Genomic DNA, 27611 nt, shown 5'->3' with positions numbered 1-27611 from the left:
ACAGTCCATAGAGGCACAGTAAACGTAATATCACAACTAACAATAGTGGTTACATTACAGAAACAGCGATTAACGTAAGGCACCATGGGTTGGGCCCAATGTCCATTAATCAATACGATATTGCATCTTGTCCTTACACACACACATGCTTTACCAACATGGACAATAACATATCCCTCTTCTTGGATAACATCCAAGGAACAGGTTGCCCATTCATCCCAACTCTTATGGCTAGTTCCAATCAAGGGAGCACATGCAGGGGCAGTGTGAGAGATATTCATGCCCTCTAAGTAGATTTGATCCTCCTTTAGAGAAGTCTGAGGGTGAAGAACCAAATGTTCTTGTTGATCCAATTTCAACACATGGGGTCCTGAAATTGGGGCTCTTAAACGTCAGAGGGGAGCAAGGTTTGTGATCAGAGGGTCGAAATTTAAAACTGTTTTTGGCCCAATTCCACTCTGTAGAAACCAGGCTCATGAAATCCCTCCAAAATGGCAGTATGTCCATAGAATTTAAACCAAATTGCTGGCATGAGCTTGTCACAATGTGTGTCCTCTAATGGAACTACCCAGTCTGGGGAACCTTGCTGAATCAGGTCATGTCCAGCTAAAGTCCAGTTCAGTGGTTCCCAGTTTACGAGGAACTGTGTGATATTCTTGCCTGCTGGCGTGATTGCAGACAGCTGCAGTTCATCTCCAGGTAACGGAGGTGTCTAAGTTCCAATGACAATGATAAAAAGCAACAGAGGGTCCTGTGGCACCTTTAAGACTAACAGAAGTATTGGGAGCATAAGCTTTCATGGGTAAGAACCTCACTTCTTCAGATGCAAGACTTGGCACTCTGCATGCTATTGACAATGCTTTCCCAGGAGCAACCTGAGGAGTTGCCAACAGCGTAGAACTGGTAGCGATGCTGCAGGGCCAGGGGGTTGCTCCCATTCCCATAGAATCGGTGCATGTGGCACAGCAATTTACTTCCTGGGCTCCATCTGGCAAGCATCTCCAAAGGCTCAGAGGGATCACAGGTACAGCATAGAGCCTGGATAGCATCAGACTCCAGACACTTAGGAACAACAGGGTGCTGGTGCACCGGTGGGATGTCAGGGCTCGTGTTCCGGACCTGTGAGGGGACAGAGAAGAGAGAACACACTCCCCCATATATTCTGGGAGAATCTGGGATCAATAAGTCTTTGCTTCGTTGCTAAGATGAGGATCATATTTTCAGCAAAGTTCTTGGCAGATTCCTGAGGCAGCTGGTCATCAGTGTCCAGCATTATAATCTTCACTTATAGTTCCCTCACCCACAAAGCTGGAAAATGAGGGATCTGTTTTCTTTGTTTTGCTGCTCCGGTTCCAGTTAGCAAAATGCATGTTAGACTAGTTTGGCTGCAAAGAAGAATTCTATGTATACGGGGGACAACACCTGATACCTGTCAGGCTGCAGAACTGGGCTGACATCAGAATTCAAACATCCTCTGGTCAGTGCAAGCAGAGGCATTCCTCTAATTATTGGACTTGATGTGATGCAGTATGAATGTCATGGATAATTCAGACCAATGAGGAGAAACAGAATCAAAACCACTGTTTAAACAGTGTCCCTTCCGTCCGCCCTCCCCCCCCCCCCCCCATTCCCCACTGCTCACCTCTTAGGACACCTGACCCATTTAACAGCACAATACATATGTTAACAAACTTAAACAAAGCCTTTGTTTAAGTTTGTTAGCATATGCATAGTGCTGCTAAAGACATATAAAGAATGAATGTCCTTCCTAGTTGTGTTCTGCTGCTTTAAGGAGAGCGCAGCCCCTTCCCACCCACCTCCCTGAGTGGGAGAGTTAGCCCCAAGTCTTTCCAGTATCCCGTACCCCCTAACTCTTGCTGGTACTGCGTACTGGAGAGTACCACCCTACTTGCACTACTGCCGAGGGGACCCTTGTGGGGCAGGTAGCTAGTGGAGAAAGCGTGGTCAGTGCCTGTCTGTGCTTTGCCTGGGCTGCTTGCCAGGATGCAGATCTCCAGAGGTGCATGTCGGGCCTCATTTGCTATGGATTAAGGGGGCGTTTTCCCCCCTGGGCCTTGGTCCCCCCACAACTTTTCATGGGTCTATCTGCTCCACTTTTTGCCCCACTTTGCATTGCAGGATATTATCACCTGAATGTTCAACCCCCAACTGTTGTTGGGCTCCCTATGTGCGGGCTGAAGCAGGGAGTCCCCCTTGATGGGGTCCCCAGTGTGCAACCTGGACTATGGGACCACTGAGTACTCCAAACCCACCAGCTTGGGCTGTGCCTCACACTGTGATGCTGATGTCAAGCTACAAACCTCTGATAGACACTGCAGTTACACAGCAATCCACAGGCAGGGACACACCCAGATGAGTTACATGAACGATCTCCCAGCCACTCACGAACCATCAATACAGAGGCTCCAGCCATTTCCCCACAGCTCCCCAGCCTTGCACCCCAGAACTGCACTGTCTTACATTGCTCAAGGCTCCCATGGTCATTGCAATTTCATTAAGTTTGACACGCCTTCATAGGAAAATGGACATGCACCAGCCATTGTAATCTGAGCTGAGATTTTCCCAGCACTTCAACCAAAAACATACTGCTTTAGGTAAAATAGAAAAGAGATTTATTAACTACAGAAAGATAGATTTTAAGTTATTATAAGTAGCAGGCTTAGAGATCACAGTTGAAACAAAATTAAGAAACAAAATAAATTCGCAGTCTAAATTCTAACTTAAACAGACAAAGCAAGATTTGAATCAAGCAGTGTCTCACCCTAATGCAGTGGTTCTCAACCTGCGGGCCTCACGTGGCCCAATTAGCACAGAGCTGCAGCGCAGTTATGTGCTAAAAAAATCTAGTCCCCGCTGCGTTCGGTAGGGTCCAGGGTCCGAGTCCCAGCTGCCCAGCCCTGCACAGCGAGGTCCAGGTGTCCGGGTTCTGCCTGCGTGGCTGGGTGAGGATGGCTTTAAACTGGGGCCATGACTCGTGCCTGGCCAGGTTCATAGAATCATAGAATATCAGGGTTGGAAGGGACCTCAAGAGGTCATCTAGTCCAACCCCCTGCTCAAAGCAGGACCAATTCCCAACTAAATCATCCCAGCCAGGGCTTTGTCAAGCCGGGCCTTAAAAACCTCCAAGGAAGGAGACTCCACCACCTCCCTAGGTAACGCATTCCAGTGTTTCACCACCCTTCTAGTGAAATAGTGTTTCCTAATATCCAACCTGGACCTCCAGCACTGCAACTTGAGACCATTGCTCCTTGTTCTGTCATCTGCCACCACTGAGAACAGTCGAGCTTCATCCTCTTTGGAACCCCCCTTCAGGTAGTTGAAGGCTGCTATCAAATCCCCCCTCATTCTTCTCTTCTGGAGACTAAACAATCCCAGTTTCCTCAGCCTCTCCTCATAAGTCTCCTCATAAGTTCCTGCAGTTTATGTCCATCATGGTGCCATGATCTGCCAGAGGCATGGGGGGAGGGGTGTCAGATTTTGAGGGAGCCCTGGGCAGCCCTCCCTTACCCCACGCAAATGAGGCTGAAATCACCTATCTGTACTTATGCCAGCTAGGCTAGCCCCCAGGCTCCACCACCTTGCACTACTGCTTAGGGGACCATTGTGGCTGGCAGAGCTGTGGCATGGGGCAGGTGGCTAGTGGTGGAGCCTGGGGGTTGGCCCAGCTGGCGTTTCTCAAAGGATAGGGCACAGGCCTGTCTGATGCCAGGCTCTGGGATGAGGCCAACAACTGACAGCAAACCATGAGTGGATCGAAGCGGAAGGAGGAAACCACTGCTGAAGGGGCATCTGTTCAGTGGTTCTGGGCGGGTAACTGAATCAGAGGACACAGATAGAGACACTAAGGGACAGGACTGGGTGTTTACTTATTATTCATAAGTATAGATAGGTGAGTACAGATAGGTGATTGTTATTGCTGTGCTCTCCCCAGTTGGGTGCTGGTTTCACCATCCCCTCTAACAAAGCTCTTGTTTCACACACACTCAGTTTGACTTTTAAAGGGAAAATATTTAGTGATCCTAGAAATTTGGTGGGGCGGCTATTGGTTAGTTTTCAAAAGAAAGCCCCGGATATTTGACCTGACCCTTGTTGCTGCAGGCACCACCCCGCAGACCAGATTACGCACCCAGAACACTTTGGTTTTCAGGCCCTCAGTGTCTGGACACAAAGCCAACACTGAGAATAAGCAGAACCTTTTTTGGGAAAATTTCATTTGAAAAGCAGGTTGAAAAATGGGAAACTGTTGTATGGCCCTAGCTGTAATTCTACCTTCCCCCTTGCCCGCGTGGTCCCAGCCGTGCCAGGGAGAGCCGCTGCAAAGGGGTAATACTCAAAGGTGTCGTCAACAATCAGTTTAATCGCAGCTGGGATCACAGAGCCCAAAATGCTTCCTGCTATCGGTCGATGTCAGTGGGTGGAGTTAAGGGGATTTGAGTGTCTTGGCTGTGTGGTGCTGAATGTAACACGTCAGGATTGCTTTTGGGTGTGACCTCAGACCAGGAGTCCTTGGGGATAGTGAAGTTTGGTTTGAGGACAATCAATATCCCTGGGTGGTATTTAACCCTTGAGTTACTGAGACAGACTGGCCCTTGAGGGAATCCTTGGCATGGGAACACTCTCAGGCTGGTTCACATCAATGCGGACTAGCCAGATGCATCATAGGTTAGAAACATCATGCCCAACACACCCCTCTCAAGGAGATGTTGCTGAATGGGGACCGATTGCCTAGCCCCTCCCACCCCATTTAAAGCTGCTGCGGTTTGTATTGTCCAGAAGAGGGGAAAAGAGCTGATGAGAGCAGGCTGCAATGGCGAGAGATGTGACAATCCCCAGGGAAATGGGGGAGAGGGAGATCTGGGGGAGATGTCTCTGGCAGGGTCAGGGCCGGATTAACTCTCCTGTGGGCCCAGGGCTATTAGATTTTTTGGGGCCCTTGGGAGTTTGGAGTGGGGGAGTGGGCTCAGGGCTGGGGCAGGGGATTGGGGTGCAGGAGGGAGTGTGGGGTGAAGGCTCCGGCCAGGAGATGCTTACCTTGAGCGACTCCTGGTCAGCGGTGCAGCAGGGCTAAGGCAGGATCCTTGCCTGTCCTGGCTGGGTGCTGCTCTGCTCCCCGAGGTGGCCAACATGTCCGCCCCCTATGCAGAGGCACCAGGCCCCTCTGCGCTGTGCACACTGTCCATGCCAGCAGGTGCTGCAGGCGCCGCCTCCACAGCTCCCTTTGGCTGTAGTACCCACCCAATGGGAGCTGCAGAGCCGGCACTGGGTGCGGGGGCAGTGTGCAGAGATTCCCTGAACGCCCCTCACCTAGGGTCCCCCTTAGCCCGAGGCCCTGGGCTGCAGCCCCGAAAGCCCATGCATTAATCTGGCCCTGGGCAGGGTGGGAGGACGGTGACACACCGACTGTGGAGGAGTTAGAGATGCACTACGCTGAGCAGGCTATCCCAGGGAAAGCAGGGGAGAAAGAGCAGAGCAGATGCAGGAGACTGGTGAGCATGTAACTTGATTGGGTGGAAGATCATTGAGCCGTTGCTGTTGTGTCTGGAAGAGGAATTGGGATGGGGCAGTGTAGGGAAAGTGGGACAGGGGTGCTGTGTGTATGGGTCTGGGGGGATAGGGTCCACCAAGGAGAGCAGGTTATGGGGCTTGGAAGAGTAGGACAGACCCTGTAAAGCTGATACAGGGCTGTGGGGAAGGGCAAGGCCTTTGGAGCTGGGGGTAGCAGATCCCATGTGAGGCTGGAGCTGGGAGATGTTACTGGTTCCACTAGGTATAACACTGATCCCCAGACTCCCGCACCCCCATCCCTTGGCTTCCGTTAGCCCTAGCCTGGGTGTGCCCGGTGCTGGGCTGCGGGTTAATGTGTGGGGGTCTATGCAGTGCTGCATTGTGGAGGATGAAGTGGCACAGGCTGGGCTGGCGGTGGAAGCCCTGCCTCTCCTGCAGCCTCTGCATGGGGTAGTTGTGCGCAGCCACATGGCCATAGCTGGGAGAGCCTAGTGCATGCAACCGCTTGGCAATCAAATTATTCAGCAACCCATTGTAACCGCATCCCCGGTGCTGGGGGAGAGTGAACCTATGCCCCAATGCGCCATATGGTCTGAAACAGTCCAGCTGACAAGGCGGTCAACGGAATTGAGGAGGTAGAAGCTGGGTAAGCAGTGGATCATGCTTTCCAGGAACCTCTTGCTGTACTTGTTCCCCTGATAGGGCCACATCTCGTTCATCAGGTCGAGGTGGGAGACATCCAGGGTTGACAGCCTCACGGCCGGGTCCAGCCTGGGGGGGCAGGGAGCAACAGGGCAAAGCCCAAGGGTTAGCGATCGTGAATTAGACCCCAAAATCATGAGATTGGCCCTAAGATCATGAGGTTTTTTTTTTAAAGATGACTGTGATTGCTGGTCTCCTTTGATAGCTGAACTCCCCCGACAGTGACAGTGACAGTGTTGTCAACAGTCCCAGATTTACTATGGTGATTTGGGATCTCCTGCCCAGCAATTAATTCTGCCCCATCAGTTCTGTTCCCAGCCAGTTGCCCATCAACTCTTCCTAGCCCCCCCCCCCAGCCTCCTTTCTGCACCTCCTGGTGTTCTTCTGCCACCTCCCAGCCCTGTGGGGGCTGCAGCAGGCTCCCCTCTTCCCCTCCCAGGCCAGATGTCCATGGAATGGGGGCAGCACGTGCACAATCCTGTCCCCACTGCTTACAGGCTCAGGGCTGGGGCAGGAGGTTGGGGAGCGGGACAGGGTGCAGGGTACAGGTTCCGGGAGGGAGTTTGGGTGTGGGACAGGATGGGGAGAGGGAGTGAAGCCACCCTGAGATGCTGAGCAATTCCTGTTCCCTCCTGTGAGAAAGGTGTCACATTACTGCAGGGAGTGGGGGGAAGGAGATCTTACTGCAGCAGCTCTGATTGGCTGCTCTTCCCCAGGAGGGCGTATTGGAGAGGCAGCCAATCAGAGGGGATTTCCCCCGCAGGCAGGGAGGAATTCCCATGAAGGTGATTGTAAGATGGGCTCCCCGGTGAACCTCCTGGGACTCAGGAGAGGGGATTGCTAAAGCCAAGTGGAAGAGGGAAATGGCTGGCTCAGAGGGTGGGGAGTGGGACATGAGGCCTTTCCCCACTAACCCTCACTGTGGCAGCTCTGCCTAATGTCCCTTTGGCCAGGCGAGATTTGGTGCAGGGATGGGGGGAGCACAGGCTCTCGTTGCCCAAGCCCTGCCAGGGCTGATGGATGATTAAAGGAGTGCCTGGTCCCCAGGGGCCATGGATGGGGCCCCATTGGTGGTACAGAAGCCATTTGCATCAAGGTTTCCTGGCAGAGGCTGGGGACCTGTGCAGATCTCCCTCCCCATGGTTGTCCCCACTCCATGGCTATGCTCCCCAGTCCCTGCGAGGTCCTTGAAGGAGGTTAGGCTCAGTACCAACCCCACAGGGATTATACTGCTGGCAATAGGGCCCCAGTGCCCCAGGTCCTGCATAGGGAATAGCCAACCACATCTTGGGCATCTCAGCACCATACTGGCCAATTCCCTCACCCTGCAGACTGCCCCCTTCTCTACCAACCCCACCGCTCCTGTGGGGCCCTGTGGCGCAAGCCGACACTGACTGTATTTCAGGCAAGGTGCTGGGATCCGGGTGAAAATAAGTGAAGTAGCGGAACACCTCCAGCTTGACCCCTTTAATGTTGGCGATGTCCCTGGAGGCCTCGTAGAGCCTGTCCCGGAACCCTGCAGGAGGCAGCAACGAGCCATGAGCAGTGGGGACAGGGATTGAATGGTGGTGACAAAAGGGCCCATATGTGTGGGGAGCCCAGCCTGGCACAGGGGGCAGGAGGGGCAGGAGTCTGAGCTTCCAAACCTACCAGCCCCAGGCCTCAGGGTGGAGGATGTGGTCAGGTGAGCTGATCTCAGCCCAGCACTTGTGAGGGGCTACCCCATATGTACCTGCCCTACATAGGGCTCATGGGAGCAGCCTTGCAGCCTGGTGGGAGTGGAGGGCTACAGGGCTGGCACTGTAGGGCAGGATCCTGGGGTTGGGCCCATGCAGGATTTATATGCTCAGTCTTTGTGGGGCTCTCCCTGGTGCTCTGAGACCCACATTACCATGGATAGAGAAGGCCTGGTTCCAGTTGGCGCCCAGGTCCCGTTAGTATGCTACGTATGTGTTGTTGTAGAAATCAGAGTCATCCAATGCCACCTGCCGGGGGAGACACGGAGCTGAGAAGCGGGAACTCCCAATGGAATGACTGGTCTGCCTGCTCCCCCAACCCACCAGCCAGCCTGGCCCCTGCTCAGGGGGCCCCTAGAAGAGAAAGGCCCCAAATCCCAATCCCAGCCCCCTCCAAGCCAGCTGGGGTTCCCCTAGTGCAGGGTTTCTCAACCTGTGGGTCAGGACCCAGAAATATGTTGCCAGAATATCTGAAAGGGTCTCATGGAACCTCCTGTGGCTACTGTCCCATGGCACAGGCTGGACTCGCCTCCAGGCACTGCAACCTCTGGGGTCCCGGTGACATTCAGGTTTGGCCCAACTGCCATGATGATGGGAGGCCAAATTTGAGTGAGTGGCACTGCAGCCCCATGAGCCAGGGCACAACTCCACTCTCACAAATTTGGTCCAGTAAGGGGGGTAGGACCAAACCTGAGCGGCGCTGAAACCCCGGAGGTTGCAATGGCCGGAGCAAAGAGCCAACCCCAGCCAGCCCCACACCACAGGAGCTGCCATTTTGAGATGAGTGCCCCATAGGACACAGAATCTGACAGAAACTACCTCCACCCCAGACTATTTATTGGGTCACAACAGTTATCAATAGGTTCTAAGCCCAAAAAGGTTGAGAACTACTGCTGTCGAGTGGAAAGGTCCTTAATCCCAATCCCTGCCCTCTGAACCAGTTTGGTCCCCGACCTGGGGCCACCTAGAGGGGAACGGACCTGAATCCCAATCCCTGCCCCCTGAGCTAGCCTGGCCCTCACATCATGGCCCACCCAGAGGGGAAAGGCCCAGGTCCCCAGCACCCGAGAGAGCCAGGCCACCCAGGTGCAGCACGGTGGCCATGTGAGGACAGCTTTGAACTCAGGCCATGAATCCACCAGCATCTCCTGCAATTTATGGTCATCACAGCGCCATGGACCTGCCAGCGACATGGATGTGGTGGAGGTTAGAGCTGGGGGTGGGGCTGCAACTCCAGCTCTCATGACTCTATCAGGAGCCTCCCAATGTTTATCAGGGGGTTCCAGCATCTAGTGATCTTCTGCACCTTGGCAGTGTTTTGCCCTTCTTCAAAATAGCCACCTTCTCCCATCCCTGCCAATGGGGCTGACACCACAGGCTGCCCTTAGTCAAGATGGCTACCACCTCACAATGATTTCAGTGGGCCGAGGCCAGGGAAGATGGTGGTCTCCTGCCCCCACCCCTCGGGTTACTCTCCTGATTTTTGATGTCTGATCCCTGATTTGTGGCCGCTGGGATGGTATCATAGGGGAGACCCTGACCGTGGCTGGGTTAGGGTTGCCAGGCGTCTGGTTTTCACGGTCCCTGGTGGCTCCAGTCAGCACCACTGTCAGGTTGCTAAAAGTCCAGTTGGTGGCACAGTCGGGCTAAGGCAGGCTCCCTGCCTCCTCTGGCAATGTGCGGCTCCCGGAAGCGGCGGCATGTTCCTCCTCCGACTCCTAGGCTCAAGGGTAGCCAGGGAGCTCTGCACGCTACCTCTGCCCCGAGTGCCAGCTCTGCAGCTCTCCTTGGTTGGGAATTGGTTGGGAATTGCAGGCAATGTGCAGAGCCCTCTGGCTCCTCCGCCTAGAAGCTGGACATGCCAACCGCTTCCGGGAGCCACCTGAGGTAAGCGCCACCCAGAGCCCACACACTGAACTGCCTCCTGTTCAATATCTTCATTAATGATCTAGAGCATGGCGTGGACGGCACCCTCAGCAAGTTTGCAGATGACACTAAACTGGGAGGAGTGGTAGATACACTGGAGAGTAGGGATAGAATACAGAGGGACCTAGACAAATTAGAGGATTGGGCCAAAAGAAACCTGATGAGGTTCAACAAGGACAAGGGCCGAATCCTGCACTTAGGACGGAAGAATCCCATGTACTGCTACAGACTAGGAACCGAATGGCTAGGCAGCAGTTCTGCAGAAAACCTGGATATGAGTCGACAGTGTGCCCTTGTTGCCAAGAAGACTAATGGCATTTTGGGCTGTATAAGTAGGGGCATTGCCAGCAGATCGAGGGATGTAATCATTCCCCTCTATTTGACATTGGTGAGGCCTCATCTGGAGTACTGTGTCCAGTTTTGGGCCCCACACTACAAGAAGGATGTGGAGAAATTGGAAAGCGTCCAGCAGAGGGCAACAAAAATGTTTGGGGGGCTAGAGCACATGATTTATGAGGAGAGGCTGAGGGAACTGGGATTATTTAGTCTGCAGAAGAGAAGAATGAGGGGGGATTTGATAGCTACTTTAAACTACCTGAAAGGGGGTTTCAAAGAGGATGGATCTAGACTGTTCTCAGTGGTAGCAGATGACAGAACAAGGAGTAATGATCTCAAGTTGCAGTGGGGGAGGTTTAGGTTGGGTGTTAGGAAAAACGTTTTCACTAGGAGAGTGGTGAAGCACTGGAATGGGTTACCTAGGGAGGCGGTGGAATTTCCTTCCTTAGAGGTTTTTAAGGTCAGACTTGACGAAGCCCTGGCTGGGATGATTTAGTTGGGGATTGATCCTGCTTTGAGCATGGGGTTGGACTAGATGACCTCCTGAGGTCCCTTCCAACCCTGATATTCTATGATTCTATGAACCTCCTGCCCCAGCTCGAATCCCCTCCCACACCCAAACGCCCTCCCGGAAACTGTACTCTGCACCCTGTCCAGCTCCCCAACCCCCAGCCCTGGGCCCCCTCCTGCACCCCAAACCCCTCATCCTCAGCCACACACCAGAACCTGCACCCCCAGCCAGAGCCCTCATCCTGTTCTGCACCCCAACCCCCTGCCCCAGTCTGGAGCCCACTCCGAGCCCCTCATTTCTGGCCCCATCCTGGAGCCCACAACCCAGCCAGAGCCCTCACCCCCTCCCACACCCTACCCCCAGCCCGGAGCCCCCTCCCACATGCTTAGCTCCTCGGGCCCAGTCTGTAGCTCCCTACTGCACCCCAAATCCCTCATCCCCAGCCCTCGCCCCCAGCCAGAGCCATCACCCCTCTCCCAAACCCCAACCCCATGTCCCAGCTGAGTGAAAATAAGTAAATGAGCGAAAGTGGGGGAGAGTGAGCGACGGAGGGAAGAGGAATGGAGTGAGAGGGGACGGTGCCTCATGGAAGGGGTGGGGCCTCGGGGCAGTGGTAGGGCAAGGGTGTTTGGTTTTCTGCAATCTGAAAGTTGGCAACCCTAGGGCAGGTGTCGGGGGAGAGGGGGATTGAAGGGGCTGGTGACCCCCCACAGACATTAGAGCCATGTGATGGGCATGCAGCCATGGAGGGAGCCACAGGTACCCAACTCTCTGATTGGCTGGCACGGCGCGTGCCCATGCAGTGACCAGCTGGCACAGAGCCCACCTGTGCTGTAATTGGCTGATATGGAGCCAACCTGCCCTGTGATTCGTTGGGGAAGTCCCGGCAGCTACACTGTATGAGCAGCAGGAATTGGTGCTGGGTTTGGACTTTGGGAGACACAAGAAGCGAGGTAGCAGTGGGTGGCCAGGAGAGCAGCCAGTGCTTGGGCGGAGTCCTGCCCCCCCATGCCACCTCCTACCCTGTGGGGCAGAGGAGCCTGCCCCTCTAGCCTGATCTCTAACCCATCTCCCAGGGGAGTCAGAGGGACCTTCACCTTCTCTCTGCCCCATGGATGGGGGTGGGGAGGGTTGAGTCCCATCCCTGGGGGTGCGGGCAGTGGGACTAGGCACAGCCATGTCACCTGAAATGTCTCAGGCAAGTGCCTCCGTAGTGTCGCCTCCACTGCTCCCCTTGGAAGGCTGTTCCAGAACTTCACTCCTCTGATGGTTAGAAACCATCATCTAATTTCACATCTAAACTTCCTGATGGCCAGTCTATATCCATTTGTTCTTGTGTCCACATTAGTACTGAGCTTAAATAATTCGTCTCCCTCCCTGGTATTTATCCCTCTGATATATTTATAGAGAGCAATCATATCTCCCCTCAGCCTTCTTTTGGTTAGGCTAAACAAGCCAAGCTCTTTGAGTCTCCTTTCATAAGACAAAAAGAAGAACAGGAGTACTTGTGGCACCTTAGAGACTAACAAATTTATTAGAGCATAAGCTTTCGTGGACTACAGCCCACTTCTTCGGATGCATATAGAATGGAACATATATTGAGGAGATATATATACACACATACAGAGAGCATAAACAGGTGGGAGTTGTCTTACCAACTCTGAGAGGCCAATTAATTAAGAGAAAAAAAACTTTTGAAGTGATAATCAAGCTAGCCCAGTACAGACAGTTTGATAAGAAGTGTGAGAATACTTACAAGGGGAGATAGATTCAATGTTTGTAATGGCTCAGCCATTCCCAGTCCTTATTCAAACCGGAGTTGATTGTGTCTAGTTTGCATATCAATTCTAGCTCAGCAGTCTCTCGTTGGAGTCTGTTTTTGAAGTTTTTCTGTTGTAATATAGCCACCCGCAGGTCTGTCACTGAATGACCAGACAGGTTAAAGTGTTCTCCCACTGGTTTTTGAGTATTTTGATTCCTGATGTCAGATTTGTTAATGTTAATGGACACAAATCTGACATCAGGAATCAAAATACTCAAAAACCAGTGGGAGAACACTTTAACCTGTCTGGTCATTCAGTGACAGACCTGCGGGTGGCTATATTACAACAGAAAAACTTCAAAAACAGACTCCAACGAGAGACTGCTGAGCTAGAATTGATATGCAAACTAGACACAATCAACTCCGGTTTGAATAAGGACTGGGAATGGCTGAGCCATTACAAACATTGAATCTATCTCCCCTTGTAAGTATTCTCACACTTCTTATCAAACTGTCTGTACTGGGCTAGCTTGATTATCACTTCAAAAGTTTTTTTTCTCTTAATTAATTGGCCTCTCAGAGTTGGTAAGACAACTCCCACCTGTTTATGCTCTCTGTATGTGTGTATATATATCTCCTCAATATATGTTCCATTCTATATGCATCCGAAGAAGTGGGCTGTAGTCCACGAAAGCTTATGCTCTAATAAATTTGTTAGTCTCTAAGGTGCCACAAGTACTTCTGTTCTTCTTTTTGCGGATACAGACTAACACGGCTGCTACTCTGAAACCTTTCATAAGACAGGTTTTCCATTCCTCGGATTATTCTAGTACCCTTCTCTGTACCTGTTCCAGTTGAATTCATCCTTCTTAAACGTGGGAGACCAGAACTACATACAGTATTCCAGATGAGGTCTCACCAGGGCCGGCGCAATCCATTAGGCGACCTAGGCGGTCGCCTAGGGCACTACAATTTGGGGGGCGGTGACCGCGGTGGTATTTCGGTGGCGGGACCTTCCGCCGCCTCTGTGGGGGGTGGCATTTCGGGGCGGGACCTTCCACCACCTAGGGCGGCAGAAAAGCTGGCGGCGCTCCTGGGTCTCACCAGTGCCTTGTATAATGGTACTAACACCTCCTTATCTCTACTGGAAATACCTCGCCTGATGCATCCCAAGACTTGCCTCACCTGGGCAGTCTCTGTGCTAGGGTATGGAGCAGTCCCGGAGAAGACAGTGCGGTCCCTGCCTGGCAGCACCTGGTCCCGTCTTCACTGGATCTCTCCCTTGAGTACTGCTCCAGCATCTTAACCCTGAGCGAATGAACCATTAGCAGAGTCTGTGTCTGGCCCTGAGCCGGGACCACCTCCCTGAAGTCACAAAGCACAATCAGGCTCCTTCCATGGGCAGCGAGGGGTGAAACGATTTCCTGGGGCCAGTGGAGTAGAATTCTGAGGAAACACGAGCACAGCAGGAGGGGGGAATGGGCAAACCTACTCTGCTGGCGCCCCTCTATCCTGATCCAGAGTCCCTGCTGTCCCAGCCCTGGGCTCCTGCATAGCAGCTCTGCTGTCTCTGTCTCTTGCTTTGATAGAGGGTTCTGCTGGGATGGGAGCCTCCAGTCTGGGCCCCTCTTTTTGGCTGCATCCTTCCCTCTGGCCTGTGTCTCTCCCAGCCCTGCCCCCCGAGGCGTGTGTGCCCTACACTCTGTGCTTGTTTTCAGTGGCGTAGCCAGCTTCTAAGAGGAGGGGGAGCAAACCTAAAAATGGTGCCTCCCTTGGTTCCTCCTCTGGCTATGCCCCCCTTGGCTGGCTCCTCCTCCGGCCACTCCACGCCCCCCCCCCGACTGACTCCTCCAGCCGCACCGCCCCTCCCCACCCACGTGGCTCCTCCGGCCCTGCCGTGCCACCTCCGCGGCCCCCCCTCTTCTGGCTGTGGCTTCTGGCCGCCATGCTGCGCCCCCCTGCTCCTCAGGCCGTGCCCGCTGTCCCCCCATGGCTGCCGGCCGCCAGCCTGTGCCCCCCCTGCTCCTCCGGCCGCAGCAGCCATCCACATGCTGTGCGCCCCCCCTGCTCCTCCAGTCGCACCCCCCCCCGCTCCTCCATGGCTACCGGCCATGCTGCGGCCTGCGGGCGGCCAGCCTGCACCCCTCCTCGCTCCTCCAGCCGCAATTGGAAAGGCGCCGCTTTGGGCAAATTTGCTGAGGGGAAGCGGCTGCTTCCTCTGCACCCTGCTAGCTACGCTACTGCTTGTTTTGCTCATGCAGAGGCTGGGATTTCACATGGGTCCCTATCAGCATTGGGGAGGGGTCATGGGATCCAGTCTGGGCAGGTTTCACCTACAACAAGATGGAAGCCCTCTGGGATGTGGCTGTCATGGTTCATTACCTGCCGGGAGCAATGCAATCAGTATCTGCCACGACCTAGCGTCATATTTATTACTTAGCTGGAATGCAGCATCAAAGAACCCGAGCTGAAGGCAGAGGCCATGTTGGCCGCAGCAACTCTGTGGGATTGATCTTGATTCGCCCTCCTTTTGTTTCTGCATCCCCGTGTGAGTTCCAGGGATGCTGAGTCTCTGGGGTTCTCACAAACACAGTCTTTGCACCCTGTGTCTTTGTTCCAAGCTGCAGCAGAGCTGTGCCCATGTCTCCTGCTCCCTTGCGTGCTAAGTCACTGGCAAACCACGGAGTTAATGTTGCCCAGAGGTTCCACACGCCCTTCCAGAATGTCAAGCTGTGACAGTGCTGCCTGTGGGAGCCAGCTGAGGTCACTCAATCAGGGTGAACTGCAAACAAAACGGGGCGGACAAACCCCAAAAGCTGGTGGTTATTCCAATACTTAGATTTACCAAGCCAGCACAAAACAGCTTCTATAGTACCCTACAGGTTACCAGAAGTCCAAACAATGCAGTTCCCTTAAAGTACCCAGCCTCAGGCCTCCATCCAGACACACGTCAGATATGATGATGATTACTGAAAATCTTATATCATCATATAAAAGAAAAGGTTCTTCCAATCCCAAAGGATCAGCCACATACCCAGGTCCAATTATAACTTAGATCTTACCCAAAATACACGCTATAGTCAATTCTTATTAACTAAGCTAAAATTTATTTTAAAAAAGAGAGAGAGAGTGTTGGTTAAAAGGTCAATATACATACAGACTTGAATTCAATTCTTGAGGTTCAGATACACAGCAGAGGTGATCTTGTAGTTGCCAAAAGTCCTTTTAGATATAGTCCATAGGTTATAGTCCAATGTCCATATTCAGGATGACTACAGTCAATGATTGGGGATCTCAATCCTTATGGCTTAAGGTTTCCCCCTCTTGAAACCCAAAGCAGATCTGAGATGCAGCAGGATTGTGTCCTAGGGTTCTTATACATTTCCATCAGCCTTTTGGCCTGAGAAAACAATAGGCTTAATTCTCCTTCCAAACATCCTGGCAATTAACACAGGGTAATTTATCCATTAAACAGTTCAGATACAGATTACCACAACCTTCAAAGAGACATATAGACAATAATACTATTTCACTCACGTATCATCACAAATGTTAATATTTCTTTTTTGATCTTTGAATTAAAGTTATAGCAATAGACAAGACTTGTTTGCTTACATCACAAGACCTGAGCAAACATCTACCCTTGAGATCTCTAACAATGCAGACTTGCATTTCAAAGCTCTATTCATTTACATATCTTCCTAACCAATTCTTAGGTTCACACATGTGTCAGGTCAGTATGAGTTAATTAACTCTTTCTGGCCCTGTCACCTTCCAATGAAATATTATATTACACTCATAACGTCACACAAGTCCAGCAAAACTCTCACATCTAAAACACAAGCAATGAGGAGTTAAGGTGCCTGCCCATGGTCCTTAACTCTGCCCCTGGAGCTGCCAAGAGCCCCTAGGCCCCAGCTGTCCTCAGTGCGTTACGTGTCACTGTATTGAATGGGGGAGGAGTTAGTTGGAGCAGCTTGGCAGAGCTCTGACTGAGATGAGGTGGTTTGGGGGGGCTGTTCCCGTCAACAGAGGTGAGCCCCTCTTCCTGCTCCTCCCCCGCAGTGTGTGATCAGAGGAAAGGTTCACGGGTACCCTGAGAGATATATTTTGCCTCTTTCCAGTGCTGAGTTGTGCACATTGTGTCACTAATGGGGCACAGGGTCTTCCTGCCTCAGGGACTGTCATCAGTGAGGTGGGTATGCATGAAAGGTAAATGACAGTGTAGTGTTAGATGGCCTCATGTACCTGAAGGGAACAAGATTGAAGGGGTTGTAAAATTGAGCAGATGTGATGTGGAGCAGGATCAAGCTGTGTCTACACTGAAAATGCTGCAGCGACAGTTCTTCCACCTGTAGCCCTGTCTGCACGAGGACTTAGGTCAGTGTGACTACATCATTCCAGAATGGGGATTATCCCTGAGTTGATCTAACTTTGTTGTGTAGATCAGGCCTTAGTGTTTGTGCCGAGCAAGGGTAGGGAGCCCCTGTTCAGTACAATGCAATGACGGTGTGTGAGTAGGTGTGTTATGGGTGTATTAAGGCATTCCTTTCCCCCCCCCCTCACCTTGCACACTTGGTAACAGTGGAATGGAGATAACGGTCATGCTTTGTAACGTTTGCAGTGTGTAGTTGGTCTATTACCCAAAAACTTTTATTTTATTTTATTACATGTGTCAAAAGTCTGGTGTCTCTCTCCTCCCCAACCTCTACCACCCCCTACTACATATAGCCTTCTCCTGGTACATTGCCAGCATTTCCAGCTCACCATCTCTTGCCTATCCCATTAAGCCATCAGCATTTTCGAAGGCAGGGGTGCACAAAAACCGTTGGTAGAAGCTGTGAACTTGAAGAAAAGCTGTTTTCGGGTGGCTGGCTGTATTTCAGGAACCTCCTGTTCAAATGACTTCAAATGCGGGTCACTTAGTAGGGTGACCATATTTTCCAAAGGGAAAATGGGACACCACATGGGACTAGACTGAGCCCCTCCCCATGCAGGGCGGGGACTGGCATTGTTGCTCGCTCGAGCCCTGCCTCCCTCCCCACTATAGCCCTGCCACCCTCCCTGTGTGAGGCTGGCATCACAGCTCACCCCCCTCCCTCACATTCTTCCACATCCCACTTTTTGACAGAAGTGGGCATGTGTCCCGTTTGCTCTTGCCAACTGATCAAGTTGACAAGAGCAAATGGGACAAATGCCCATTTTTGCCAAAAAAAAGTCAGGATGGCAGGGACACTGCTTAAAAAAGGGATTATCCTGGCCAAAATGTTACGTGTGGTCACCATATCACTCCCCCTACTCCATACCCCCAGGAGGCAGACCAAATATCAAGACAATCCAGTAAGCATGGGGATTTCAGAACACTTAGAAGAATTGGTTTTAAACAGAAGCCTACTCAATTTTAACTGTAGCCAACCTGGCACTCAGCTGTAAAATTGTATGAAATTAACCAGCAGCAGTTGCTTTGCTATCTCCAGATCCCCAGTGTCACAATAAAATGCCCTCCCACATGGGGTCCCCTGTGTCAGCACCAGCATTGTATATTGCTAATACCTTTATATGCATTGGAAAGTATCTTGGGAAGGGCTGAAGGTGTGAGTGTGGAGTGGAAGATTCTTTGCACTTTACAAGAGGCCGAAGGGGGAGGAAGGGAGAAAGGAACGGGTTAACTCGATGATCCAATGAGGCCTGAAGATATGGAACGAAACTGCAGCCCAAGGCCAGCACACAAAAACAGGCTCTCTGCTGCGAAATAGCCAGAAGCCTGTATTTCAATCATGGCCAGCTGTGAGAAAGGAGAACTGAGCCAGCCAGAACTGAAGGGGTTGCAAAACTAGTTAGATTGCAAAGGTCAGTGAGTTGAAAAATTACAGTTTTGCGAACCTGAAACCGGTGTGTTTTGGGGAAACTATGGTAGATGGTTCAGACTGGTACCGAGAGCACAGGGGATGAGGTTCCCTGGATGAAAACGGCCCCGGAAAAACCCAGGGCTTAAAACCCTGAGAGCTGAAGCAACTCAGAGATTTACAGTGCACCCTAGACGACCTGTGCAAAGGGCAGAACTCTCATCTACCCTTCCCCCCTCCTCTTCTTTCGTTACACCCAGGCTTGGGTAGCCTTGGGTTGTGCATCTGTAGTATGAAAGTGGGTTAGGGCTCAGGCACTAACGCTTTCTTCCTCCCTCTGAGTGACGAGGGGTGCACCTAGCACTCACCGCTGTTATTTGGTTAATAAAGCTTTAAACTTAGTCACTTGGTGTGCTCCCTCTTCTCCTCCCCTAAAGATCCTACAGCTTCAGCCTGATCACCTGAAGCCCCAAGCAGATTGGTAACATAAATCTGTCGCACCAGCATGGGATAATCCTGAAAGTACAGGTGGTTCTGAGCAATGTGATGCGGCCCATGGATCTTGGTGTGATGGTATCTGCTGAAGGAGAGCACACATTGAGACAATACAGCCTGGGACAATAGCTCCATTCATCTCAGTGGGTGTTCTCAGCCCCCCTCCCCTGGTCAGTGCTTGGGAGCTTGTGCTAGGCACCAAGCCTTCTCGTTCTTAATTCCTCACCCCAATCTAGTGGTGTGGTTTTGGTGCATGCTCCTGGGATGGCTGCACTCAGCTCCCTGCCAGAGGGACAGGGCTTCCCTGGATGCCGGCTCACACGGAGGGCAAGGAAAGGAGGTCAGATAACCTCTAGAGAGGAAGAGTCCCCTAGATCCCAGCACACCTGAGTGGAGGCAAGTAAAGCAGTTAGGCACCTCTATAAAAAGGCAGGACTCCCGATCCTGGCAGATACAGTAGCAAGGAGATGGTCTCAGACACCCCCAGAGCGACAGACTCCCTCAGATCTCAGGGCATATATGGGAGGGAAGAATAGCGGCGTGACTGACACCCGCTCAGCCTCCCTCCCACCACCTTATATACTGTCCCAGTATCCCGCTCCCTCACCAGAAATCCTCTAACTCCTCAGATCTCCCCATAGTCCACCTCCCTTTGCTGCAGCCCCAATCCCCTCTAACCCTATGTTGCCATGCCTCCTAATTACCCCTCACAGCAAATTTTTGCATATGGCATTTATTTATTTGTTCCTAGTTTAAGTTTAAGTATTTGTTACTAGCTGAATCTTCTGCAGTCCTGCAATTACATTTCCCCCACAGCTCCAAATAATAAGATTAAAAACCCCTTTGGCAGAGTCAGGTTGTAGCAGCAAGAATGGTTTGCTCTCAGACTTCTCTCAGGGGTTTGATATGAACTTAAAGCCATTCAACCACATTGATACTGGCCTGTGTGCTGTGGCTGGCATATAGCTTTATTGGATGGGAGATTGTTACAGTTGCTAGGATGTCTACAAGCCAAGGAAGGGGGCAGCGAAGGGGAGCTGGACTGCAGGGTGTTATGTTTATAGGACTCAGGGTAAGTTCCACCCAGGGAGGCTGGTTATGGAGCTGCGGTGGCTGGCCCCATGAGTAGGGCCCTACCAAATTCACAGCTGTGAAAAATGCATTACAGATCATGAAATCTGGTCTACCCCAGGAAAACTGGCTATTGTAGGGGGGTTGCAGGATTTGGTATACCATACCATGAACCCTCAATTCTGGGCTGCTGGGCTGCCTTACAAGCAGGGTGGCTGGAGAGTGGTGGCTGCAAGCTGGGAGCCCAGCTCTGAAGGCAGCCCTGCTGCCAGCAGCAGCCCAGAAGTGAGAGTTCATGGTATGGTATTTCCATCCTCACTTCTGCACCACTGTCAGCAGCAGCTTCCTGCAGCCAGGCGAGGTGCTGAAGGTTGGAGCCTAGAGCCCGGCGCACAGGAGGAGCCCTCGGCTGGGGTGCCCTAGACCTGCCCCATCCCGGGTCCAGACCTAACACTCAGTGGTTAAAAGGGCCTTGGGCTGGCTGTGTGTGCGCCACAGCACCCTGGGGGTTGTCCACCCATAAGGCTGGACCTGTCCCACCCCCTCCCCTAAAGTGACAGCCCCCCCAATACTATGCCACCCTTACCTCTGTGCTTCTGGTGGTAGCAGCACTGCCTTCAGTGCTGGGCTCCCAGTCAGCAGCCCCTGCTCTTGGGCATTCTAGCTCTGAAGGCATCGCCACTGCTGGCAGCACTGCAGAAGCAAGGGTGGCATGGTATGGTATTGCCATTCTTACTTCTGTGCTGCAGGTGGTGGTAGCACAACTGTAAGTGTGGCCACCCTCACTTGAGTGCTGCTGCTAGCTGTGGTGCTCCCTTCAGAGCTGGGTTCCCAGCCATCAGTCACGGTGCTTCCTGAAGGCAGGGGAGGATCCCAGAGGTGGCTCTAACCCAGCCCAGGGAGCAGCCCATGCAGGGGAAGAGGAAGACCCATCTCTCCCCAGCTTGGATGGGATTAGCAGCTGGAGCTCAGTACATGGTAGGAGCCTCCATCCCTGCCCCTCCCTGCTCTGATCCAAGTACTCACAGGTTAAGGGGCTTTGGGATGGATGACCTCTGACCACGAGGGCTGTTGCCCACCTCTAAGACCAGCCCTTCCTCTCCCAAAAAAGTGATGGCCCCTCTCATACTATGCCACCTTCACTTCTGTGCTGCTGCTGGTGGCAACACTGCCTTCAGAACTGGGCTCCAGGGCAGCAGCCACTTCTCTCCAGCTACCTAGCTCTGAAGGCAGTGCCGCTGGCATCAGTGCTAAGACTAAGGGTGGCAATGCTGAGACCTCCTCTAGAATGGCCTTTCAACCTAGCCCCACAGCTGCATTTTGGGTCGGGAACCCCCATGATTTCAACACCGTGAAGTTTATGATTTTTAAAATCCCCTGATATTGACCAAAATAGAGTGTGAATTTGGTAGCGCCCCCCCCCCCCCCCGCCCCCATAAGGCTGGTATGTGCTATGTTACAAAGAGGTGCTGGAGAGACAGCAGATGTTTCTAGTTCCATGGGGCCCAATGTGGAGCCCTGGATTTTCCTGGCCACCCTGTTGGCCCTCAGCCCTGCCCCATGGAGGTTGCTGGGGAGGGGGCCTTAAGTAGGAAGTTGTGGCTGGTGCTGGGTCAGGGGGCTCAGGCAGGAGCTGTCACTGGCTCTGGGGTGTGGATAATGATGGCTCAGGTTGGGCTGGTGCTGGAAGCCCTGGCTCTCCTGCAGTCTCTGTATGGGGAGGTTGTCCAGGGCCACGTGGCCAAAGATGGGGCAGCCTCGTGCATGAGTCCGCTTTGCTGTCGTGGTGCTGAGCACTCGCATGTAGCCACATCTACGGTGCGGGGGCAGGGTATAGCCATGAGCCATGACACCAAAGGGGTTCATGAGGCTCCAGCTAACAGGGTGTCTGGTGGCATCCAACAGCCAGAATGGAGAAGTGGCAAATCAGGTTGGCCTGGTTATGTCTCTCAAGACCTCGTACACCCCATCCTGGAGCCCTGCAGGAGGTGGTGACAGGCCCTGAGCAGTGGCAGCCCTGAATGGGGAACGTGACTGTTGGAGGCCCAGCTTGGAATGTGAGGAGGAGAGGGGACAAAGCTGACCCACTGGCATGCCGGTCTCATGAAAGGGCGCCTGCACCATTGAGCCAATCCTGTCCTGAGACCCTGGGGCACATGGGAGCAGCCTGGTGGGAAATGTGGGGACTTGGAGACTCAGGATCTGGCAGGGTCAGAGTCTGTTGGAGTTTGGCCCCAGATGATGGGGGCGACATGCAGTCAGGGCCAGCTCTAGGCACCAGCACTCCAAGCATGTGCTTGGGGCGGCACTCCCCAAGGGGCGGCACTCCGGCTCCTTTTTTTTTTTTCTTCGGGTGATGGGAGCCGGCCCTGAGCGGAGGTGAGCTGCAGTGGTGGGGGACGTGGGGAGGACCACAGGAAGTAACCCTGGGGGGGGCAGAGGAACCGCTCCCGCCCCCCGCTCACCTCCGCTCCACTGCCACCTGCTCCCCCGAGCACGCCGCCACTCCGCTTCTCCCCCCTCCTTCCCAGGCTTGCCACGTGCATCATCTGTTTTGTGGCAAGCCTGGGAGGGAGGGGGAGAAGCAGAGCGGCGGCAGCATACTCAGGGGACCAGGCAGAGCGGAGGTGAGCTGTGGCGGTGGGGGGCGCAGAGAGGGCCGCAGGAAGTAACCCGGGGGGGCAGAGGAACCGCTCCCCCCTGCTCATCTCCACCTCCTCCCCCGAGCACACTGCCGCTCCGCTTCTCCCCCTCCCTCCCAGAAGGGAGGGGTAGGAGGGGAAATGCGGCGTGCCCTGGGGAGGAGGCGGGGCGGGGGATTTGGGGAGGGGGTTGGAATGGGGCAGGGAAGGGGCGGAGTTGGGGCGGGGCCAGGGGGCGCGGGAACATTTTTTTGCTTGGGGCAGCAAAAAACTTGGAGCCAGCCCTGCATGCAGTGACTGTGGGGCTCAGGAGGAGGCAGCCCCAGCCATTGCTGTGGATGCAGAAGGCCTAACCTCAGTTGATCACGCCCGCACTGCCCAGTAGGGCCTGGTAGAACTGTGCGTACATGTTGATGTAGAAGACAGAGTTGTCTGATGCCACCTGCCGTGAGAGAGACAGAGCCGAAAGGCTAAAGGGGAACTCCCAATGGAATGATTGATTTGGCCGCTCCTCCACCCCACCCCCTCCAAGTCAGCCTGGCCTCTGTCTGGAGGCCCCATAGAGGGAAAAAAGGGCCTGTGTCTGATTCCTCACTCCCTGAACCAGCCTGGCCACCTGAGTGCAGCGTGGTGGCTGAAGGGTGACACTTCTGTCTGTGGCTGGTTGAGAACAGCTTTGAACTAGGGTTGTGAATCCACCAGCACTTTGTGCCCAGCCGGGTTCCTGCAGTTTATGTTCATTGCAGCGCCGTGGATCTGCCGGAGATGGGGATGGGGGGTGGTCAGATTTGCAGTCAGAAAAGTCTTCATTGGGAGGCAGCACCGAGATTGCCCTTTGCCAAAGCGGCAGAGGGTGGCAGCAGGGCTGAGGGAGCCCTGGGCAGCCCTCCCTTACCCCATGCAAACGAGGTTGAAATCACCAGAGCTGGGTGGGGTGGTGGAGCCTGGGGGCTGGCCCAGCTGGCATTTCTCAACGGATAGGGCACAGGCCTGTCTGATGCCAGGCTCTGGAATGAGGTCAACAGCTGACACCAAACCGTGAGTGGAGCGTAGTGGAAGAGGAAACCACAGCTGAAGGGGCATCTGGTTAGTGGTTGTGGGCAGGAAACTGAATCAGAGGACACAGCTGGAGACACTAAGGGGCAGGACTGGGTGTTTACTTATTATTCCTAACTACAGATAGGTGAGCTGTTATTGCTGAGCTCTCCCCAGCTGGGTGCTGGTTTCCCTGTTCCCGCTAACAAAGCTCTTCTTGTTTCACACACACTCAGTTTGTCTCTTAAAGTCCCCCCAAGGAAGATATTTAGTGATCCTAGAAATTTGGTAGGATGGTTCCAGCCGGTGCTATTGGTTACTTTTCAAAAGGAAGCCCTAGATATTTGACCCTGACCTTAGTTGCTGCAGACTCCACCCCTCAGACCAGGCTACGCATCCAGAACACTTTGGTTTTCAGGCCCTCAGTGTCTGGAAACAAAGCCGATACTGAGAACAAGCAGAACCTTTTTTGGGAAAATTTCATTTGACAATCCAGTTGAAAAATGGGAAACTGTTGTGTGGCCCTAGCTGTAATTCTACCTTCCCCCTCGCCTGCAAGGTCCCAGCCATGCCAGGGAACGCCCCTCCAAAGCGGAAATACTCAAAGGTGTCTTCAACAATAAATTTAATTGCAGCTGGGATCAGGAAGCCAGAAACACTTCCTGCTATAGGTCAATGCCGGTGGGTAGAGTTAAGGGGATATGGGTGTCTTGGCTGTGTGGTACTGAATTTAACACATCTGGATTGCTTTTGGGTGTAACCTCAGGCCGGGAGTCCTTGGGGATCGTGAAGTTTGGTTTGAGGATAATCAACATTCCCAGGAGGTATTTAACCCTTGAGTTACTGAGACAGACTGCCCTTGAGGGAGTCCTTGGCATGGGAACACTTTCGGTCTGGTTAGTATCAATGAGGAACAGCCAGATCCATCATGGGTTAGAAGAATCATGCCAGGCACCCTGTGCTCAAGGAGATGTTGCTGAATGGGGACTTATTTTCCAGCCCCTCCCGCCCCGCTTAAAGCTGCCGCAGCTTGTATTGTCCAGGAGATGGGAAAAGAGCTGATGAGATCAGGGTGCAACAGCAGGAGACGTGACAAGCCCCAGGGAAGCGGGGGAGAGAGAGATCCAGGAAGATGTCTCTGGCAGGGTGTGGGGACGGTAACACAATGACTGTGGAGTTAGAGATGTAATACGCTGAGCAGGATGTTCCAAGGAAAGCAGGGGAGGAGGAGCAGAGCAGACACAGGAGACCGGTGAGCATGTAGCTAGATTGTGTGGAAGATCATTGAGCCATTGCTGGAGTATCTGGAAGAGGAACTGGGATGGGGCAGTGTAGGGAAGTGGGACGGGGGTCCTGTGTGTATGTGTCTGGAAGGCATAGGGTCCATCAAGAAGGGCAAGTTATGGGCTCGGGAGAGTAGGACAGACCCTCTAAAGGTGAGTATAGGGCTGTGGGGGAGGGCAAGGCCTGTGGGGCTGGGGGTAGGAGATGTTACTGATTCCACTTGAGCAACAATAATCCCCAGACTCCCCTACCCCGCTCCCTTGTCAGGTCCCCTGGGTGGTTGGGCTGGGGCCTCATGCAGGGGCTGTGCCTGGTGCTGGGCTGGTGGTTAATGTGGGGGCTTTTGCTAGTGCTGGGTTGTGAAGAATGAAGTAGCACAGGGTGGGCTGGCGCTGGAAGCCCTGCCTCTCCTGCAACCTCTGCATGGGGTTGTTCTCCGCGGCCACATAGCTGTAGCTGGGATAGCCTAGTGCGTGCAACCGCTTGGCTATCAAATTATTCAGCATCCCCATGTAGCCACGCCACTGGTGCTGGGGCAGAGTGTAGCCAAGCCCCGTGGCTCCAAACGGGTATGAAGCGATCCAGCTGACCAGGTGGCCAGCAGCATCGAGCAGGCAGACACTGGGGATGTCCTGGATCAGGGTGGCCAGGTACTTCCTGATTTTCTCATTCCCCCCCCAATTGCTACATCTCATTCAGCAGGTCAACATGGGAGACATCCAGGGATGAGAGCCTCACAGCTGGGTCCAGCCTACTTGGGCAGAAAGCAGCAGGGCGATGCCCCAAAGGTCAGCGATCAGAGTGACACTTCAGAAGCATGAGATGGCCTTAAGATCATGAGGTTTTTGACCCACACCGAAGGTGAGCAAGGAGTCACGGAAGCTGCAGACCCGCTGGTAAGCTGCGGCACCCTGCTTCCCGGTCCTTTTACCCTCCCCCATGAGGGTCCTCGCGGCCTGGAGGATCTGATGGAAATCCCCGCATCGCTGGAGAGCGAGCGGCACCTTATTGCGGGAGCCACGGACGTCTTCTAAAAACTCCCGCAGCTCTTCTCACAGCGTATGTGGGGGTGGGGTCACTGGCTTCTGATCATCCCCCGTTGGGGCCCCTGGCACGGCCCCGTGGCCCACTGAGACGGGCAGGCAAGGGGCGGACCCTCGACGTGGAGCCCGATGGACCGGCGCCACATTGTCCGCCTCAGACCCCGGCTCAATGGGGGGCGGCGGAGGAGGGAGGATAGCAGCCCCTATTGGGTCGGGACTGGGGAACACAAAGGCCGCTCCCTGGGGGTCATCCTCCGGGAAAGAGAAGGAGACATCTCCGGGGGCAGCAATAGCATTATGGGAGGTGGAGGGGATAGGAAGCGGGTCAGGAGTAAGGGCAGGGCCAGGGGCAGGAGTAGGGTCAGGAAGAGGGACAGAGGTGGGATCCTGGGCCCCAGGAGCTGGACTGCTGGAAGGTAGCTCCTCTTGGTCGGGCTCAGGGGTCTGAGGGGTATGGAGGGGGTCCCCAGTGATGCCGGGCTCAGGTTCTATGGCAGATGGAACAGCCACGGCAACAGGAGGTGAACAATCTTCAATGGGGCCCCGACCCGGGAAGGAAGTCAGTTGCCCCACGCCAACGAGGGGTACCCTTGGTAACTCGGGTCCCGGCCGCGAGGCACTGGCCGTCGCCTCAACAGGCTCGGCGGCCGTCAGCTGGGTAGCACCCGCAGCTGGGCAGGTCAAAGAGTCCAGGGGTTCCTCTGAGTTAGGAGCAGGAGCAGCAGGTAGGGGAACAGAAGATGGAGAAAGGGGGGCTGGGGTGAGGTCAGCCAGATCGAGGCCCACTGGCAGAGGGTCGTCCTCCCCCTGGGTGACCGGGGTAGACCCAGGGCCTCGATCTCCTCATAGATAGAAGGGAGCTCACCTCCCACCACCCCGGAGTCTTCTCCGCTAGCACCCGAGGAGACACTTTCCTCGGGCATCGCAGGAGGTACAGGTGGCAAGGGGGCAGGAGGGGCTTCAACGGGGGCCTCCGCGAGGAGGGACCGTGGAGGACCGATGGTGGGATCCTCCGGTTCTGTCCAGCCGGCAACGGTTGATGTAATGTACCCGCGGACAAGGCGGAAGGCTCGGCAGCGGTGCCCCCCTTCCTAGTTTTTCGGGGGGCCTCCGCACCAGATGGTAGGAGCGGAGCTCGAGCCTTCCGCTTGCCCCGCTTTCATTGTACTAGTGTCCAGCCCTCCATGGCATTGTCTGCGGGCTGGGTGACAGGGATTGGGTCGGGGGGCAGAGATGATGGCTTGAGGATCCGAGGAGGTAACAATGGGGTAGCAGGAGGGGGGGCGGATTCCCCCTGGGGAGGGCCCTCTCCCGCGCCCAGCAACACCCCCACCGCACCCTCCTCTACGGGCCCCGCTACAGTGCATGTAGCAGAGGCGGGGCTCTCCCACTCGTCTGGGCATGGTGGGGGAGGTACCCCTTGGGCCCGAGCGGGAGCAGTGGTGGTCCGAGAAGGAGGAGGGGCGGCTCCGGGTATTGGGCAACCACAGGCGCCAGCAATGGTGGGGCTGGCACTCTGCCAGGGCCCGGGGGTCCCGGACACCCCTCTGTGCCGGGCCAAGGGGCAGTCCCTCCGGACGTGCCCTATCGCCCGGCAGAGGTAGCATCTGGCCACCCCCGTAGAATAATGCACCCAGTAATGGGCCCCCTGATAGGGGACCAAGAAAGACCCCTCGAGCGCCTCTCCGCCATGTGC

General features: G+C 54.1%; 1 protein-coding gene and 1 pseudogene across 1 annotated transcript; both read right to left on the bottom strand.

Moving 5' to 3' along the window:
* Positions 1 to 819: 819 nt before the first annotated feature.
* LOC128836085 (glycine N-acyltransferase-like protein 3) lies at positions 820 to 24403 on the bottom strand (annotated as a pseudogene).
* Positions 24404 to 25165: 762 nt separating this feature from the next.
* On the bottom strand, positions 25166 to 26838 carry LOC128836084 (glycine N-acyltransferase-like protein Keg1). Its single transcript, XM_054026109.1, is given in 5 exon segments — positions 25166 to 25561; positions 25563 to 25623; positions 25929 to 26167; positions 26504 to 26616; positions 26781 to 26838. Coding segments are annotated over 5 exon segments (867 nt in total).
* Positions 26839 to 27611: the final 773 nt, after the last annotated feature.

This window comes from Malaclemys terrapin, chromosome 4, assembly GCF_027887155.1.
Source record: "Malaclemys terrapin pileata isolate rMalTer1 chromosome 4, rMalTer1.hap1, whole genome shotgun sequence".
Classification (NCBI taxonomy): Eukaryota; Metazoa; Chordata; order Testudines; family Emydidae; genus Malaclemys; species Malaclemys terrapin.
The sequence above is the reverse complement of the archived record's forward strand: the minus strand, read 5'-3'. Positions and strand labels throughout refer to the sequence as shown.